At 31.3% G+C, this 19,328-nt stretch overlaps 1 protein-coding gene across 1 annotated transcript; it reads right to left on the reverse strand.

Moving 5' to 3' along the window:
* Nucleotides 1–4,355: 4,355 nt before the first annotated feature.
* On the reverse strand, nucleotides 4,356–13,587 carry LOC131940869 (uncharacterized). Its single transcript, XM_059299768.1, has 16 exons — nucleotides 13,446–13,587; nucleotides 12,918–12,983; nucleotides 11,840–12,666; nucleotides 11,411–11,515; nucleotides 11,109–11,200; nucleotides 10,655–10,781; nucleotides 10,076–10,213; nucleotides 9,808–9,893; nucleotides 9,386–9,512; nucleotides 9,109–9,240; nucleotides 8,756–8,847; nucleotides 7,683–7,806; nucleotides 7,131–7,241; nucleotides 6,395–6,486; nucleotides 5,421–5,565; nucleotides 4,356–4,986 (listed from the first exon to the last, which is right to left on the reverse strand). Exons 1-16 carry the CDS (start codon nucleotides 13,476–13,478, stop codon nucleotides 4,815–4,817), a joined length of 2,469 nt encoding a protein of 822 aa, XP_059155751.1. The 5' UTR covers nucleotides 13,479–13,587; the 3' UTR covers nucleotides 4,356–4,814.
* Between the last annotated feature and the right edge of the window lie 5,741 nt (nucleotides 13,588–19,328).

Raw genomic sequence — 19,328 nt, forward strand, 5'->3', positions numbered from 1 at the left:
ATATTAGTCAAGGTATCCAATAGATACTTAAGCGACCCTTGCTTTTCTTTATAGTTAATTAAATAGTAGTGTATAATTTTTTTTTTTACATTTTAGTGCATTGCTACATAAATGCTTGTTATTAAAACGTTTTTATGATAGTTTTAATAATTTATTTTTAACATTGAAATGTATCCATTTTAAACGTAAATAAACAATAGATGGTGCGACCTGAATACTATAGTGCAGTTATCGAACAAGACATACAGAAATGAACACAAACGCAACACACATTCTAAAACTAACATGTTCTCTGTTACATACAAATATTTGTATAATCTATAATATAAGCGGGCTGTGCTTGTCCTTCCTTCCGTCCGTCCGTCCGTCCGTCATCGCTATAGATTTTGGGACTATAAAAGTAAACTACGCACCATGCTGTGCTGTTCAGTGCACCGCAGTGTCTTATTATAAGTATTAGAGTAGGGTTTGTTTATATAGCGGCATAGAGCTATTTTATAATTTCCACTGTTTGTACAATGTTGCATAACGTAAAGAGAATATTAAATACACGCACACTGCTAAAACATATTAAAAGGATCAATGTCAAATATTATTTTCTTATTTATGCCTTGAAAAGATGTAAACATTTTAATAACGTAATAACAGTCGGGTAGAAAAATCAAATTAATTTAACTCTTTTTTCTAATTTTGACAAGGGAGGTAATTTAAAAATAAATTAAACTCACGCTAATAAAAAAAATGTGAATGCAAATCTACTTACCTCCTAGAAGGAATTAGTGTTGCAATAATATAATCAGCAAAATGTGAATGCAAATTGTGCGGATGCGGATTGTTAGAAAATTATAATTAGCATGGATTGATAAAAGGCAATCTTTTATTTATTTTATTCACTGAATGTAGGCCCTACTGTTTATTACTTATAATTTTTAATCAACTATTCAGCACTATTATAGGCGCGTCATCACGTTCATTAGGTGCGCAATGGTTTTAGTTATGAAACTCAATTGTAAATTTTTAAAATTTAAAGTACTGGAAAAAAAATGCGTGAATGGATAAAGTGAAATATTGTAGGTAAAACACGGATATTTTAAATACTGCCTATTATTTATACTGTTTTCTAATTATTATTCTATCTTTCGGGTTTTATAGGAGAGGCGTAGCGAGGGGGGGGGGGGCATATGTCCCCGGATGCCGACCTTAGGGGGCGCCAAAGTGGGTTGGAAAAAATGTGCGAGGGGGGGGGGGTGGTGGAAATCGAAAGTTTTAGGGAGGGGGGGGAGGGAAGGGGTGCAAATCGAAAGTTTGAGGGGGTGCAAATCACCGGAAAGGGCGCGATTTGGCGCTACGGGCTAGACTGTGAGCAATATGCCTGTATGATTGCATTTAAATTGTGTCTATGTTATGAGTGTTGTGTTTGTTTTTTCGTTTTTTTTTTTTGTTTTTTTTTTTTTGCGTTCGTTTGTGTTGTGTTTAGTTTTGTTCTGTTCCCAAGTTGGTACATTTAAAAAAGATTTACCGTGGCGGAGCACGGGATGCAGCTAGTCTATAACATAATCGGGCTGAGCGTGTCCTTCCTTCCGTCCGTCATCGCTATAGATTGTGGGACTATAAAAGTAAGCTACGCACCATGCTGTGCTTTTCAGTGCACCGCAGTGTCTTATTATAAGTAATTGAGTAGGGTTTGTTTATATAACGGCATAGAGCTATTTTATAGTTTCCACTGTTTGTACAATTTTGCATAACGTAAAGAGAATATTAAATACACGCACATTGCTAAAACATATTAAAAGGATCAATGTCAAATATCGTTTTCGTTAATATTCCCAGAAAGAGTGGATACATATTAATAACATAATAACGGTACGGTAGAAAAATCTAATTAAACTGCTTAGTAATTTTGCCAATGGAGGTAATTCAAAGATAAATTGAACTCACGCTAAAAATGTGAATGCAAAATCTGCAAGACGGAATAATTGTTGGAATAATATAATTAGCAAAATGTGAATGCAAATTATGCAGACGTGTAAGAGTAGATTATTGTTGGAATATTATTATTAGCATTGATTGATAAAAAGCTATATTTTATTTATTTTATTCACTGAATGTACTGTTTACTAATTATAATTTTTAATCAACTATTCTCCATTACTATATTAAGTCATCACGTTCATTAGGTGCGCAATGGTTTTAGTCATGAAACTTTATTGTAAATTTTTAAAAGTACTGAAAAAAATGCATAAATTTATAAAGTGCAATATGGTCGGTAAAACACGGATATTCTAAATACTGCCTTTAATTTATTTGCGGAAAAGCTAGGGGTTTTATAACAGATGCGTAGCAAGAGGGGGGGGGGAGGGAGGGTGGAAATCGAAAGTTTGAGGGAGGTGGGAGGGTGTAAATCGAAATTTTCCGCCGGCCTCGGAGAGGGCGCGATTTGGCGCTACGGGATAGACTGTGAGCAATATGCCTTTATGATTACATTTAAATTGAGTTTATGTTGAGTGTTGTGTTTGTTTTTTCGTTTTTGTTTTTTCTTTGCGTTCGTTTGTGTTGTATTTAGTTTTGTTCTGTTCCCAACTTGGTACACTTAAAAAAAGATTTACCGTGTGTTGTGGTTGTGGTTGTGTTGTGGTTGTGTTGTGGTTGTTTTGTGGTTGTGTTGTGGTTGTTTTGTGGTTGTGTTGTGGTTGTGGTTGTGTTGTGGTTGTTTTGTGGTTGTGTTGTGGTTGTGGTTGTGTTTTGTTTGTGTTTGTGTTGTGTTTTTGTTTGTTTTGTTCTGTTCCAAAGTTGGTATATTTTAAAAAGATTTACCGTGGCGGAGCACGGGATGCAGCTAGTCTATAATATAAGCGGGCTGTGTCTGTCTTTCCTTCCGTCCTTCCGTCCGTCCGTCATCGCTATAGATTTTGGGACTATAAAAGTAAACATTCGCACCATGCTGTGCTTTTCAGTGCACCGCAGTGTCTTATTATAAGTAATAGAGTAGGGTTTGTTTATATAGCGGCATAGAGCTATTTTATAATTGCCACGGTTTTTACTCTTTCGCATAACGTCAAGAAAATATTAAATACACGCAAACTGCTAAAACGTATTAAAAAGATTAATGTCAAATATCATTTTCGTTTAGGCTCCCAGAAAAAGTGGATACATTTTAATAACATAATAACAGCAGGGTAGAAAAATCAAATTAATTTAACTCTTTTCTAATTTTGACAAAGGAGGTAATTTAAAAATACATTAAACTCACGCTAATAAAAAATGTGAATGCAAATATACGTTCGTCATAGAAGGAATTAGTGTTGCAATAATATAATTAGCAAAATGTGAATGCAAATTATTCGGATGTGTAAGAGGAAATTATTGTTAGAAAATTATAATTAGCATGGATTGATAAAAGGCAATCTTTTATTTATTTTATTCACTGAATGTAGGCCCTACTGTTTATTACTTATAATTTTTAAACAACTATTCAGTACTATTATAGGCGCGTCATCACGTTCATTAGGTGCGCAATGGTTTTAGTTATGAAACTCAATTGTAAATTTTTAAAATTTAAAGTACTGGGAAAAAAAATGCGTGAATGGATAAAGTGAAATATTGTAGGTAAAACACGGATATTTTAAATACTGCCTATTATTTATACTGTTTTCTAATTATTATTCTATCTTTCGGGTTTTATAGGAGAGGCGTAGCGAGGGGGGGGGGCATATGTCCCCGGGTGCGCCAAAGTGGGTTGGAAAAAATTTGCGAGGGGGGGGGGTGTGGTGGAAATCGAAAGTTTTAGGGCGGGGGGGGGGGGAAGGGGTGCAAATCGAAAGTTTGAGGGGGTGCAAATCACCGGAAAGGGCGCGATTTGGCGCTACGGGCTAGACTGTGAGCAATATGCCTTTATGATTGCATTTAAATTGTGTTTATGTTATGAGTGTTGTGTTTGTTTTTTCGTTGTTTTTTTTTGCGTTCGTTTGTGTTGTGTTTAGTTTTGTTCTGTTCCCAAGTTGGTACATTTAAAAAAGATTTACCGTGGCGGAGCACGGGATGCAGCTAGTCATATATATGCATCGAAACTGTTTTTCCCATTTAAAGAACGTGTATTTAAACTATAGTAGCAATAATATATACTTATTTTTTCTAATGGGGAAAAGTAACTATCAATACTATCATCTCTTCAGGTGGACATGTAAACCATACAATGGATTTGTATAGCTGTTTTAAAAAAATACACTGTATAACAAACTCTTAACACTAGCAAACATTTGTAACGCTAGTTAATGAGTATACACAATTTTAATACGTTGTTTACATTGCAAGTATCGACTAATTAGTATTTATAAACAACATATGCTGAGTACTTTTTCAAAACCTGCCAAGTCCACTTTTTAAAGAAAAAAAAATGGTTATTATTATAGTCTTCTTAATTAAGTAGCAGTTAAAGCAATGTACATATTTGTGTTCTAAAAGGTATAATATAAAATAAATTTCTTAACAGTAAAATATAAAAAATCATAAGGTTAGTTAACAACAAAACATTTTTAAGTCGATTTCCTTAAAATCATTCATAAATAACTTAGCAGGTTTTGCAATTATTATTTACTTTCTCTAGCTAATCCAAAAGTATATTCTGAATTTTGTTGACTAATTGATCCTACACCATATATAATGATTAATGTCGTGTTTTTTTTAATAGATGATCCTTAACATGCCGGCGATAATAATACTACTGTCGCTTTAATAATATTTTCTATCATCTAATATATCGTCCAGACTGTCCTCACTACTATTATCATCAGATATCTGGATTTGTGACGCTTCTCTCAAAAGTCATCATCCTTCTCACTAGAAACATCATCATCACTAGTAACATCACCATTCTCCTCACTGGAAACATCATCATCATCATCATCATCCTCACTAGTAACATCATCCACATCATCATCCTCCTCCAAGTCTATCATAACAAGTCCACCGCTATTGAACCACTTGTGTCTGGAGAAGACAAAGTTAGATCATTATGTTTTAACTCTCAATTTGTGTTGTTACAAAACAATTACTTACGAAAATATTTAGTGCAATACCTACAATTTTCTCTAAAATATGATATTGTCAACATTTATTATCTTTTGCATTATTTTAATCAATCTCCTTTTTATGCCAACTTGTAGGCTTATTTTACAAGATTTAGTTTTATATAGCTTTTCAATGTAGTAATTTATTTCAGTACATAAGATAGGTAAAAAAAAAACTAAAAAAATTAGCTAAAACAATTATACATAAATTGCGTAATACATTAAATTAACTTTTATCGTTTCATAGTTATGTATATATGCATGTTATCGAGTACAATAGTACCATATAGGATCTACATATTGTTATTATCGTTCTTATTATATTGGAATCATTATTGAATTACGCTATATTACCTGGACTTGTATCCATTTGTATCCAGATAGTCTTGAACTGCCGGTTTTAGAACTGGGCCTATATCAGGGTTGCTGGCTTTGTATCCTGAGATAACATAAACATACCTGTTCGCTTTCTTATTCTTTATGTCAGCATTACGATAAGCTGTTTAACGACAAAATCGACATAATTAAAGGCTAACAAATGTATCAGAAAATTACATTTATTTTAGTGTAGGTTTCTTTAGTGAAAGTAAATTAAATCACAAGATTGTATCGTGTAACTACTTTAGATCAACTAAACCAAACGTTAAAATATCGATCCATTTTAACGGAATGTTTACAATCTAAGTTCACGTCTGTATGAGGATTTGGTTTGTTAGTCGGTGGTAGGGTTCGGAACTGTGCACGTGAGGGGAGATTAGAAACGTGTGGGTCCATTAAAGATAAAAGACTGTATTTTAAAAATACAACTTCAGTGGTATTTTTCATGAGCAAAATTTGAAGATAAATAGTTATGTAAAAAAAAAAATTAAACCCTTTTTTTGCTATGTGTTAATCATCAAATGCGTGATGAATTACATTTAATCACATACATTTTTATGCATCATTTTAAAACAAATTTATTGTACCGAAAATCATAAAAAAGTAACTGTTTAAGGTTTCATTAATGGCCGCTTTAACAGTAGATGTAATCACCTCAACTCTATATTTAATGACAGAAAAAAATCTCCCATGAAAATGTATCACGTTTGCAAAACAAGAAGCTATAAATAGGTATCAAAGGAAGCAACGCTATTGAAAGTTTATAGGCATCGTTACATACAAACCTAAACGAAAATAAATAAATAAATAACATACGAAAATTACGAAGAGAGGACAAAAAATTCAGAATTTGCACTTAGCATGTGTACTATTTTATGCTTATTGGCTCAATAATGAAATATCATATACAATTATATTTACAACTACAATATCAAGGCATTAGTGCTTACTCTCAAGATGCGAATCAAGAAATGTTCTGAAAATATCCATCGCTTCAGGCCGTGTTTTACCTCTTATGTCGACTGTTCTCCCCTTGCTTTCACTGCCAATGTGATAGGGTGTGGGTAGAGAAAAATTAGAGCAACATTCAACGAGGATTATATTAAGAGCATAAATGACATAAGAAGAGTGACAACATTTACTGCATTTCTTGTATGATTTTTAATTAATTGCTGTAAGTTGAAATTATATAATTATACACACACACACATATTATATATATATATATATATATATATATATATATATATATATATATATATATATATATATATATATATATATATATATATATATATATATATATATATATATATATATATATATATATGATTACATTACACATCTTCTATAAACAAATGATTTTTCTTCAAATAATTTACTCCGATTATATGCAGTAGCAATAACAATTGCAGTAACAACATTATTAACATGCAATAAGGTACTTTGTCAGACCTGTCATCAGTGGTTACCACCTTTCTTTCACTAAAAACAAAACACAAAACGAACTTTTGGAAATTCTAAAAAATATGTATTATGTCGAAAAAAATGTGTGCTGTAGTAATATTGATAGTCAATTATTGTAATGATAACAGTGTTCATTTAATAAACATATTTATGAGACAAGAATTTAGTATAATTCCCATTTCGATAAAAAACAGAGTTTAATAATTTAAAAAAACGTACCTTTCTTTGAAAACAAAGTGGCGCGTCTTCAGGTTATCAGAATCATCTTTATTGCTGCCTATGTCATCTTTCAAATCAAGCATGACAAGTCCAACATTTATCCATACGTATCTGCAGGCGCATGCCAAACAATTTATTTATATTTAAACTGTATGTATATACACGATACATTTACGAACAGTGTATATATATATATATATATATATATATATATATATATATATATATATATATATAAATATATATATATATATATATATATATATATATATATATATATATATACACATATATATGACAGTATCTGAAGATAAACAAAACAAGTATAAAGACTTGTACCACAATATGCTTTTAAACGCAATAAAAGATAAAAGAAAAAAACTAATTTACTTTCTGTTTTATAAGCTTAAATCGCTAAAATTTATAAAATATCTCTTGAACGGACAAATCTTTTATGAAAGAAAAAATATTTCTTTATTTTTCATTTTCTTTTTTTTTTAAACTGAGCATATTTTTCTTTAAAAATGTGTACAAGTGTATGATAAAGTTTACCTGTTTCCAAAAGCATTAACTTTGAAATAGTGAGCAATGCCACCTTTTATTCTATTATTATGTTTCCCATAACCAGTAATTATGTAGATAAACCTGTCTTTTTCTTTCTCTGTTCGCCAGTACACTGTAGACAAAAATATAATTTCTTTTAAATGAACCCCAACCTTAATTAAGTATTTTTATTAAAAACTAAGTAGTAGCGTAAAATAAAATTTGCATCTAAACTTTTAGCTTTTACTACACATTTAGACCGGTGTAAGATTTTTGTGGGGATCATTTTTAACAGTGAAGGGTATTACATTGATACGCTGGTAACGAATATGTCAAAAACAAGTGTTTCTGAACATATATATATATATATATATATATATATATATATATATATATATATATATATATATATATATATATATATATATATATATATATATATATTTACACATACACACACACACACACACACACACACATATATATATATATATATATATATATATATATATATTTACCAGCGCACTAGTGACGCACGATGCTGTGGTTTCAGAATAGGGGCTAAGAAATATTTTACCTATTGTATATTTCTAAACGCGTGACCTTATTTCTCAAGAAATTAGTAATTTAATATATATATATATATATATATATATATATATATATATATATATATATATATATATATATATATATATATATATATATATATATATATATATATATATATATATATATATATATAAAGCAGACGCTATGTCCTGTAATCGAAACAAGCATGTCATCGTCAATTGCTTCAATTTAACAAGCTTATTTGGAGAGTCCATATAATTGTGTTCTAATATCCCCAAACAATTTTCTGCTTACACCACATTGTTGCACTGATTAGGAAACGGGTCACCGCATTTTTTTTATACTTTTCTATGTTTCAACTAGCTGCATTTAATATGATTTCAGGGGCGTTGGGAGCGGGAAGGATGGTTAATGGAATAAATTAACTTGCCTCTAGTCATCTAGGATATACAGTTTTTTCAGACAATTACAACACGTGGAGCCTCCAGAAATAATCCAGGTAGACTTACACTTTGACATACGGTCTGTAAAATGTACAACTCTATTCATAGCTTCATCAAATGGTGATCTTCTAACGTCCAGTGATTTATCCTCCGGTTCCCTTTTCATAAACATTATCGCATTATTTCTTTATTTTTATAGCTGGACAATGCAAATTGTTTTACAATTTGAAAAAAACAAAACAATTAAGTTATACAGTAGCAAATATAATTTGCTAGACATAGTAGCACAGCTAAAAAAATAATTATTTCAAAACAAATTAAAACAACAATAATTAAACCTAACAATAAATAATGCGAAAAAAGGTATACTCCTTTGCACATTTAGCTGTAGCTATTATGTAACAGAAACGTAAATATACTTAAAATATTCTCCCTTTTTCGGCCAACCACCATGAGAGCGAGTCGGCTTGAATTTGTCTTGACCTGAAGTTAAGTCTGGCTTTTCCCCCGGATCTTGTTTTCCACTTATGCTTACTTTAAGGAGTTTGTAACTGAGCAAGTTAAATTTAAAAAAAAAAAACATTTAGTTTTGTTTTAAATTTTAAAATACAAGAAACACGTTACTGACATTAAAACGGTGTAACATACACTGTCATTTTACTGATAAATGCGAAATATTTTAATACCAATGTTTACCTAAACGAATCACCAGACTTTCTTAAGTAGCTCTCTATCAAGTGTTTGAGATTTTCTTCATCGTTATTATCAATAATAATGTTAATATGAAGAACTAAGTTAGTTGAATCTTTTGCATTGCTGTTGCCTGTCGATAAGTATTAAGAAACTATTAAACTATGTGATTCTGAATGTTCATTGACTAGTTCATTGGCAAGCTATTTTACACAATTTTTAATTTGTTTAGGTTGCAGTACGGTTCGTAATTTAAATAGTTGACAAATTTGAAATATTTTCTTGCTAGTTTTTTTTATAAATTTTCATACAGATTTTGATTTTTTTAAAAGAACAGTTAATACAGTTATTAGTATTTATAGAAGCTATTGTGTACGGGATTAAAATTTATTCTTTTAAAAGATCGAAAGAACTAAAAAAAAACTTACCATGCTTAAAATTAGAGACACATTGCTTTAAAATCTTTTCCACTTCTTCCAAATTCTTACCCCGTAAGTCTATTGTTTTACAAATACTGGGAAAAATTATTTTTTTTAAAATTAATTTTAAACCTTACGAGAAAATTTGTTTAAAAATCAACAGTACAAACACAGCTTTGAACTTTATAACATAGGTTTTTATTAAATTTATATATTGTTGATAAGTTTTGCTAATTTTTTATTAAAATAACTTCAATTATTACGTAATAGCACCAACCGTTTCGGTGCCCTCACAGTGCGCATGTTTTGACCACTTTGGTGTGTTGTCTCATCATCGCTGTCAGTGAAAACATCTTCTTCTACCTCACCTTTTGTACTCAGGTCTACGCGCACCTTTTTAACCATCCACATCATGCTGAAATATAAGGATTCTACCAGTGACAAGAAAGTTAAGAGTGCAGTTCTTGCGATTAAATTGCCAGAAGTTATATATATATATATATATATATATATATATATATATATATATATATATATATATATATATATATATATATATATATATATATATATACATATATATATTATATATATATATATATATATATATATATATATATATATATATATATATATATATATATATATATATATATATGTATATATATATATATATATATGAGTTTAAGTGCAATGTCTTACCAAAAAAAAAGGTATTCGATTATGCACGTCAAAATCATCAAAATTTAGAAAAAATCCCAGTAATTTCTATATCAAAATAAATAAAGAATATAGATGATTATATACTTTAAAAAAAATAAAGATAGGCCTATATATACAATTTTATGTTTCCTACCTGTTTTTATATCCTGCATGTTTTAGGTATCTGTCAGCTTTAGACCTGATGCTAGTATAGCCCATCATCCAGCCAGTAGTGATGTAGACATATCGAAATATCTCATTACGACCACTTTGCACAAACGCTGAAAAAATATAGTCAACGCTATTACATCTTGAAACAATTTAATTTATATCAAGTAGGCCTTTTGAAAAAAAATTGGAATACAAGATGTAACTGTTAAAATATAGAGTGCAATATTGTCATTCTTTATTAAAGCTTATAATTACACAAAATCTAGAATCTACGCCTTACCGCCCTAATTGTTTTTAGCAACCATACCATTACGCCTTTATATATTATATAATTCAGTTTAAAAAATGTATATAGATTTTATAAACTTTTGCTTACGCTGGAGAAATTTTCTTTTACAACAATATTATTTCGCAAAAAAAAAATTGATTGAACTTACCTTCATATCTGTAGTTGAGAAACTTGTACAGATAAAACATAGCATAGTCATGTGTAAATTTTAGAAGATTTATTTTGCAATCAGGAAACTCGCTGGAAACAATGTAAACACTTTTTCTTTATTTCAACTAGCTACTAAAATCCGTTATTAAATAAAGAACACTTCAAAGATTACGATAAAAAAACGGAGTTTATAATTATTTCCGTTTTGTTTAAAAGTAGTTTACGTTATTTGGCAAAGTCTGACGCGCTACACAACGAACGATAGTATTTTGATGTCAGAAGATGAGAAACTCGGTTTACCTTATGTGCTCATGCTCGTTGCTTTGTTCATTTCCATAACTATATGAAGTCTCTTGTTCCTCGTGTGTTTCATTTTCATTTGTTTTGTCCTTTTGTTCCCTGGAGCTGATTTAGTCATTATTATTGTTATTAGTGGATGAACAGTTAAAAATAATTAAGTGCGATTTGACATTACTGAGTTAGCTAAATGGTCAGTTATAATGCAAAATATCTGAAAACAGAATACATATTCCATTTAATAAAGTGTTACTTCTAACTTGTATGTATTTGATCGATCAAAAAATGGAAATATCGTCCAAATAATTGTGGCTTGACAGCTACACATATACATTTTCGAATTATATGGTCTTTCAAAGTTCAATAGTGGGTATTAACAAAACCTTCTAAGAATAATAAAACCTAAATGAAGAAAGTTTTTTAGTTTAATACCTTACATTTTCCGATATATCGTTCTCGGCTTGTGCTAGTTTCAAGCCAACACTATCTAAAAGTGAAGCCAGTGGATCGCCTGGGGTGATTTGAACGTTATTGGTTAAGTCAGGCGTACTCTGTATGACTATGTTGACTTGGGTATGGGGAATCATTGTGTCGACTGACGTGTCTGATTTCAAGTTAGGGCTATCTTTGTCTGTTTCATTGACGACTAAGCTGGAATGTTTTTGACTAATGTTGTCTCCAGGAGATGTTGATGTTTCTTTCGTATTTTCAAGCTTTCGATTTCCTCCAGGCATGTTGCTCTTTTTTCTTTCTGATTGTGTATTTGGTGTAATGTTGCCCTGTTTATTTTCTGATGGGGTGTCTGTTTTTCTAACATTGCCATGGATAATTTTTGACTGGTTAGATGCTGAGCTAATGTTGCCCTGTTTATTTACTGTTTGGCTAGGTGCTGGGCTAATGTTGCCCTGTTTATTTTCTGATGGGGTGTATGTTTGTTTAACTTTGTCCTGTGTATTTTCGAATTTGACTGGTGTTGGTAAAATGTGGCTGTTTATATTTTGTATTCGGGTAGACGTTGCGTTTATTTTTATTTTTTTATTATCTGGTTGCCCGAGTGATGGTTTTGACTGGTTATTTTCCGCTTGACTGATAAAGGCAGTGTTTACTACTTGATTAGTTCCGGCTGCAGAACGTATGGAACTTGTCGCAGGCACCAGTCTAACTCGCCTGTTAAAGTGCAGACGGTAAAGCGTTCGTACAAACACGACTTGTTTTTGTACAGATGTTTGAATAACTTGTTTGATAAATCGACTGAAAATCTGAGAGGTTTAGATGTACATGTCAGAATAGTAGGAGTCTGACAAATATAAAACTATCAGCTTAATTATACTTTGTAATAATAATAGAAGAAAATAGAAGAAATACGAATTACAAAATTGAAAACACAGTTTCTTAATACGTATTTCTAGCTTTGATTTCAACTACGAAATTTGCAATTACATTTTCAAACTCTATTGTAAAATAAACAAATCACCACCAAAACATTAAATATTCCAAAAGTAAAATTTACCACTAAAATGAGAGCTACAATATAGCAGACGATAATATCAACACATTCCTTGTCGTCCGAGTACACCTGGATGATAAAGATTAAAATAAGTAAGAACAGGGCGTTTAAACTTGACGTCACGATGGGTAGGAAGACAATATCGCCAGTCACATTTATATAATAGCTGTACGAAACGCCAAAAACAGCCCAAAAACTATGCATACCACATCTAAACAATTATGGTTATATATATATATATATATATATATATATATATATATATATATATACATATATATATATATATATATATATATATATATATATATATATATATATATATATATATACATACATGAAGACCCCTCCCTAAAACAAAACCGAGCGACGCGTTCACTAAGTCAGCAACTTGCAAAACGTCATCTTTAATCAAACTATTTTGAGTTAAATTAGCACTTCTATATTAATATCCAGATAAGCAGTTTATTGAATTAGATTACTTCTTTTATTAATTAAGTGCCATTAAACAACAAGAATAAATTAACTTACCCAATTACACAAATTAAGAATCCAGTTCAACATTTTGTAAATATCAAGTTTCACGTTGCATATATTTAACGGCAATAACCATTGAAATACAGTGTTCGTCTTTTCAACACTCAACCAATTCTAGTGTTATGTTCCAGTGTTCCACCTAGTATAGCCTATTGATTTTTGCAAACCAGACGCCTTGATTAACGGTAATGGTGCTTACTTCCATGCAACGTGTGTTTAGAAACTCTTTTACTCTTTAAATTAGCCATTGGTTGATTTTAAGCATTGGCATTTTCCATGTAATATTCTTCAATAAGCATGTTTAGATCTTTAAGTTATATTGATGTTTAAGCATATTAAACTGTATACCTCTGTAATTCTCTGTATTTCTGCGATTACATGCATAGCAAGATACTCTAAGGCTTGAAGCAATGCTGTGATATAGTCACAGCTATGTTTTGTGTGTTAAACTATGGCCTCATTTCGACATGTCTTTTGTAAAACACATTACTTAAACAGTCACAATTGTAAGAACTAGGTCGACATTCAGTAGTATTTACAAACATTTTGTTGATGTATCTTTTGTATATCATTTTACGTTAGCAGCCCCATATTAAGAATTGATTAGATGGTTATTCTGTAGTATTTACAACATTTTTGTTTGGACTATACAAAACATATTACTTTCCAGTAGATATCGATATATGTTGAGGCTCAATCGATTTGTATTGATTTATTGGCTATTTCAGCACATGTCCTGCATAACTTACATTCGGTAAAATACGCAGAAATGAAAATTATTTTATCTGTTGATTCAAATTGTTAGAGTTTAAGAGGAAACATACTTTCATAATAAAAGTTTATTTAGTGGTGATTTTTTGCAGTGAAAATCAACGAAACGTTTTTCCATATAAAAATTGTCGTAGTGTAGGTAGAGTATTACTTTTTATAGCGTGTCTGTTTCCATTTGATTACCGCTGAAATAAGCATTTGAAGTAATTGCGCACAAAATATCTGGAGTAAAGCGTTTTATTTAAATGAATTGGAATAAACTACTATAAACGCTTCCTCTATTTTTTGTAATCTTTATCTCAGAGTGACTCTATATACCCCTGCCCACTTCAGCATCCTTGAAGCTTAACTCGACACCATGATGTGGTTAACAACACCATACGGTTACACCATTAGCTGTGCTTACATTTTTTTAAAAATCAAAGTAATTAACAGCGCACTCTAGTCAAGGCCAGACTATGAAAGTCGATAAAATCGATAGTATCAGAGCAATCGATATATCGCATTGGCTAAAACGTTCATGGAAAGATTGATCACATTTCAAAATCAATAGCTGTAAGTCTCATCCGTTTCTAGCTGTATCTTTGAAATTAAAATATACGAATTTAGTTTACCAGCGTCATAGCAAAACAAAAGCTGCCTAACTTTATTAATTTATGCAAGTTACTTTACAATGTACAAAATTGTTCCACAATAAAAATTCAAACAGAAACAAGTAATATCACTTTTAAAAGTGTATTGCTATAATCTATCGAACTGCATTTCAAAATAGAATAAAAGGAGAGAACAGCATACAACATAATCATATTAATTAAATTCATTTTAACCGTATTGCATAATTTTATTTTCATACGCGTTTTGTTTACGCTTATTTATGAATAAGTTTATTCGTAAAGCGTCGACTTTATATAGGAACATGCATTCCATTCATGTTGCTATTAAACATAAAATTTAATGATGTATAGCATAGGAAGATATCATTAAAATTTCAGTTAGCTAAAATACTTAATGTTTAAGGAGTTTTGCAATTTAAATAATATATATTATTTTGCATCTGAACATGTTTTTAACCACAAAATTACTTATAATAATTTTACATAATATATTTTAAATTGTTTTTAATTATTAATTTAATCTTCATCTTTGAAATTTTTAAATCTACCAGAACACTAAAAACCAGACACAATATATTTCAAATTTATGAAAATCCCACACTATGCCAAACTACTAATCATAACGGAATTTTATGTAGTACAACTTAAACAGTGTTAGCTTCAGTTACATATCACCAATATTTAATGAAAACATGCACTGTGCTCGCTAGATCCATACGCCAAAAAGACGTGTTTATAATGTCTAAATCAATACATTACTTTTGGCCTGCTTTGACAAGCCATTTAGATTAATACATGAGTAGAAGGTAGAAGCTGCAGTATGAATGTAAAATTATTAGAAATGTTTTTAATTCAAAATGGTATATTCACTAAAATAGGTATTGGATCACGAAATTTGCTTATTCTAATATAGTCCAGTGTAGTTTGTCTACTTAAATGTAAAATAGCTATATTCTAAAAAACATGATGTATGTATTGAACAATAATATTCTTTTTATTTTCACAGACACAGTTTCTCTAATAATCTGTGCCATGTTGTCTTCTAAAGTACATAATGTATATATTGAACAGTAAAACATGAGTAACAAGTCCTTTTCCAATAATAATTACAGTACTAAGAACGTCAAGGTTAAAAAAAGCATGCTTTAATTATAATGAGTATATAGAAATGTAATGTTAAATTTAGATTAATTACAAGAAATAATTATTAATTAGTGGACTTTCGTAAAAATAAGGTGCGTCTTATTATTAAAGCTAATACTAGAAACGAGTGTAAATGTTGATGACAAGTCAACAAAAGGATTTCTCAGGGAATGATTGAGATCGGTGTTGATGAAGTAGATTATTTTTTAATCATCTTCTCTCTACCCAGCTTCTCACTGCTAATTATACGGCGTACTTCCTCCACATTGCTTGATAACTCTTTACTCCCAGTATACTTCCTCCACATCCTCTAGTTCCGCTAGATCGTCAGACTCCTCTAGATCAATCATAACAAGCCCCCCTCCATTAAACCACTTGTGTCTAAAAAAAATAGAAAGTTCAAAAAGCATAAATTATCTTTTTAAAATTCTGCTCAACTAGCAAGAAAGTAAAGTATTAGTGTTATAAAATAAATGTGAATTAATAAAAAATGTTCATCATTCTTTATAAATGTACTTAAATTTCGTTTTATTTAGATTTCATTCTGCCCTACTTTACTGATACTTTGTCCATTTACGTATTAAGAAAATAATACCTTAAATGAGAATTTAAAAAAAAAAAATATGTTTAAAATACCATATTTACGACCCCATTAATTATAAAATAATCATTTTTCCCAATATTTTCAGTTCTTTACGAAAAGTTTAATATCAGTCGTTTATACTATACTATTTACCAATACGTTCTACAATCGTCAGGGGGAAGTCACCATCATTATCCTCAAGCTAAAAACATACGGGATACACGATAATTAATATAGGGTATCGTTATACAAAATATCAATACTGTCACACGTTAGTAGGTGCAGTAGCAAAATGGAATTTATATAGAGAATATATACTTTTAGCAGCGTCCGCCGCCCCTCCCCCCCCCCCCCCCAGGAAATTTTAGTCCCTACCCCCCCCCCCCCCTTGAAAAATGCAAGTACCCACCTGTGGAGAAATAATTCTGGAAGAAACAGTGGCCAGTAAGACATCCTGTAGAACTAACAAGCTATGTACTGCCGACAGCACCATTAACCCTACCAGAGATTTCAAACTGTAGGGCCTACTTTTCTATTTCTATGTGATCTGGGGCAAATAAATATATACCTGTACTTAAAGCCATTTTCATCCAGGTAGTCTTGTACTGCAGGTTTCAGTACAGGGCCTATGTCGGGGTTGCTGGCATGAAAACCAGGCACAACGTAGACATACCGGTCTCGCTTGTTGCCCGTAGACATATATACTTTAATCAGAAGAATACATTCAAATTAATACTTAATACTTCTTTTTTATAAAGCAATTATCGTTCTGACTAATCTATTACCGCATTTATTTCTTATTTTTCCGATGCATTTTAATTTAAAAATTTACAAAAAAAACCAGACTTAATGGTAATTATACATTAACCATTAAAGAATACAATTTACAAACATTATCAACAAATTATGTAAGATTGGTTACTTTTTGTTGTTCTTAACCCATTCAAGTTTTGAAAACAACTATACGGAGTTATGACTGAGACCAGCTTCATTGCATACACTGTTATATAATCACTAAATTAAATACTCACTTTCTAATTGATTTGCAAGAAATGCTTGAAACATATCCATTGCTTCTTCTTTTTTATGTCCCCTTATATCCAACTTTTTCTCCTCGGGTTCACTAATAAGGATAATGTCAAAAATGTTAGTTGAATTTGGTAAAATAAATGACCACCGCATTGCCTATCCAGAACTATAAAACGCGGCACAGTGACAGTAGCTGTAAACGTGAATGGACTAAGCTACTAGTTGCAAACTACCCAGAGCAGCTGAAGATATGAATGGGAAAATAAACTGTGCTGTCCCAATGACCCTCGGGGTTAAAGGATGATGTATTGAAATAAATAGAGGTATTTTGTACAAACGACAGCATCTTATAAACAATATCCCGTAGCAACAACATCTTCATTACCAAGAGATGTCAAAGAGATTGCTCGGGGAAATAGCTTCAAGAGCCAAACTCTCCAAATTCCTTTGGAAGAATTCAAAGCTGACCAGGAACACCAAGATGCTGGTCTGCAATGCCTGCGTGGTGAGCACTCTAAGGAAGCGACTGTTAGACAACTTACGCACACCAGGAATAAAACTTAACACATTTTAAATGCGCTGTCAGCGACGTGTCATTGATGTCATATAGGAATACCGTGTCTCCAAGTAAGACATCTTGAAGTAAGGCAAGTCCTTTAGAACACATGGAATGTAAACCCAGAGATTTTAACAACGGTACTGGACACCAAGTATGACCCCTGCTAAATTAGAGAGGAGTCTGTAAACGAGACCTGTGGTAAGCAGATATAAACGAACGCGTGTGTGTGCAACTGGCACAAGACAGAACATTATAAAGCGAAAAGGGTCAAGGTAGCCTCTTATTGGAGAATAAGGATCACGTCTGCTCAAATTGTACCAACAACTAAGATTTACAATAACTGATACCGAGATTGTCATTCTAAACTTGGCATATCAGCCACAATAGAGCCGGCACTAAAAGAAAATAAATCTCAATCTATAAAAGCTAACCGTTGATTGTAACCATAAATTCAATGCAATATTATCTTTGTGTATTGAGTGTGTATTTTCTACACTGCTACATTGCGGTGGTTTAAGCTAGTAAATTTAGGACACTCATAGCTCTTGTTACAGTGAGACGTACAAACTGATGTGGCTTATCACGTCTCTTTCATAACTGAGACACAATGCCTTGCTGTTACATTTTTTTAGTAACGGAGCAAAAAATAATTTGGATCAAGAGGATCTGATGTATGTAGATGGGGAGATGTAACACTGGTCGACATGTGCAATTGTTTGTACTTTACTTCTAAATAAAAGACAATTATTATTTCATAAATAATTGTTTATACATTATCTTCATTATACATTATTGTTTTCTCTATAGAGTAAACATGGTAAGGGGTGGAAGCAGGCGTTGTAACTGAAATAGCAATATAAACATAAAGTGATATTTCAACGCCAAGGGTAGACAAAGGTACAGAATATAGTCCAAGTAAAGACAGAACAGACAGACCCGACGGGTTCCAAACCTACCATTCCACACGGCACCAAATCGCCTCGCCCTCCATGCCTCAAGTCAGACGTGTAACCACTTTTGCCAATCAGCTCTACAAAAATAGAGCTTTCTTGGCAGACCACTATCATAGCATGTGACACGGAAGACGCGGGCTGGCGTGACCTCTGAACCCTAAAGGGTCTGACCGCTAGTTGTTTTCTCTATAGATAAATGTCTTGTGTTTATGTCCACTGACCTGT

Source organism: Physella acuta, unplaced genomic scaffold, assembly GCF_028476545.2.
Source record: "Physella acuta isolate Inbredline_101_S28 unplaced genomic scaffold, ASM2847654v3 ptg000335l, whole genome shotgun sequence".
Taxonomy (NCBI): domain Eukaryota; kingdom Metazoa; phylum Mollusca; class Gastropoda; family Physidae; genus Physella; species Physella acuta.

Bases quoted from the DNA above. Each gene is read 5' to 3' on its own strand.
- LOC131940869 (XM_059299768.1), bottom strand. From the start codon at position 13,478: ATGTTGAACTGGATTCTTAATTTGTGTAATTGG. The intron at 11,516-11,839 runs GTATTAAACTAA...TGACTAAATCAG, and splicing joins GATATATCGGAAAATGTAAG to CTCCAGGGAACAAAAGGACA. The intron at 9,241-9,385 runs GTAAACATTGGT...TAACTTGCTCAG, and splicing joins AAGTCTGGTGATTCGTTTAG to TTACAAACTCCTTAAAGTAA.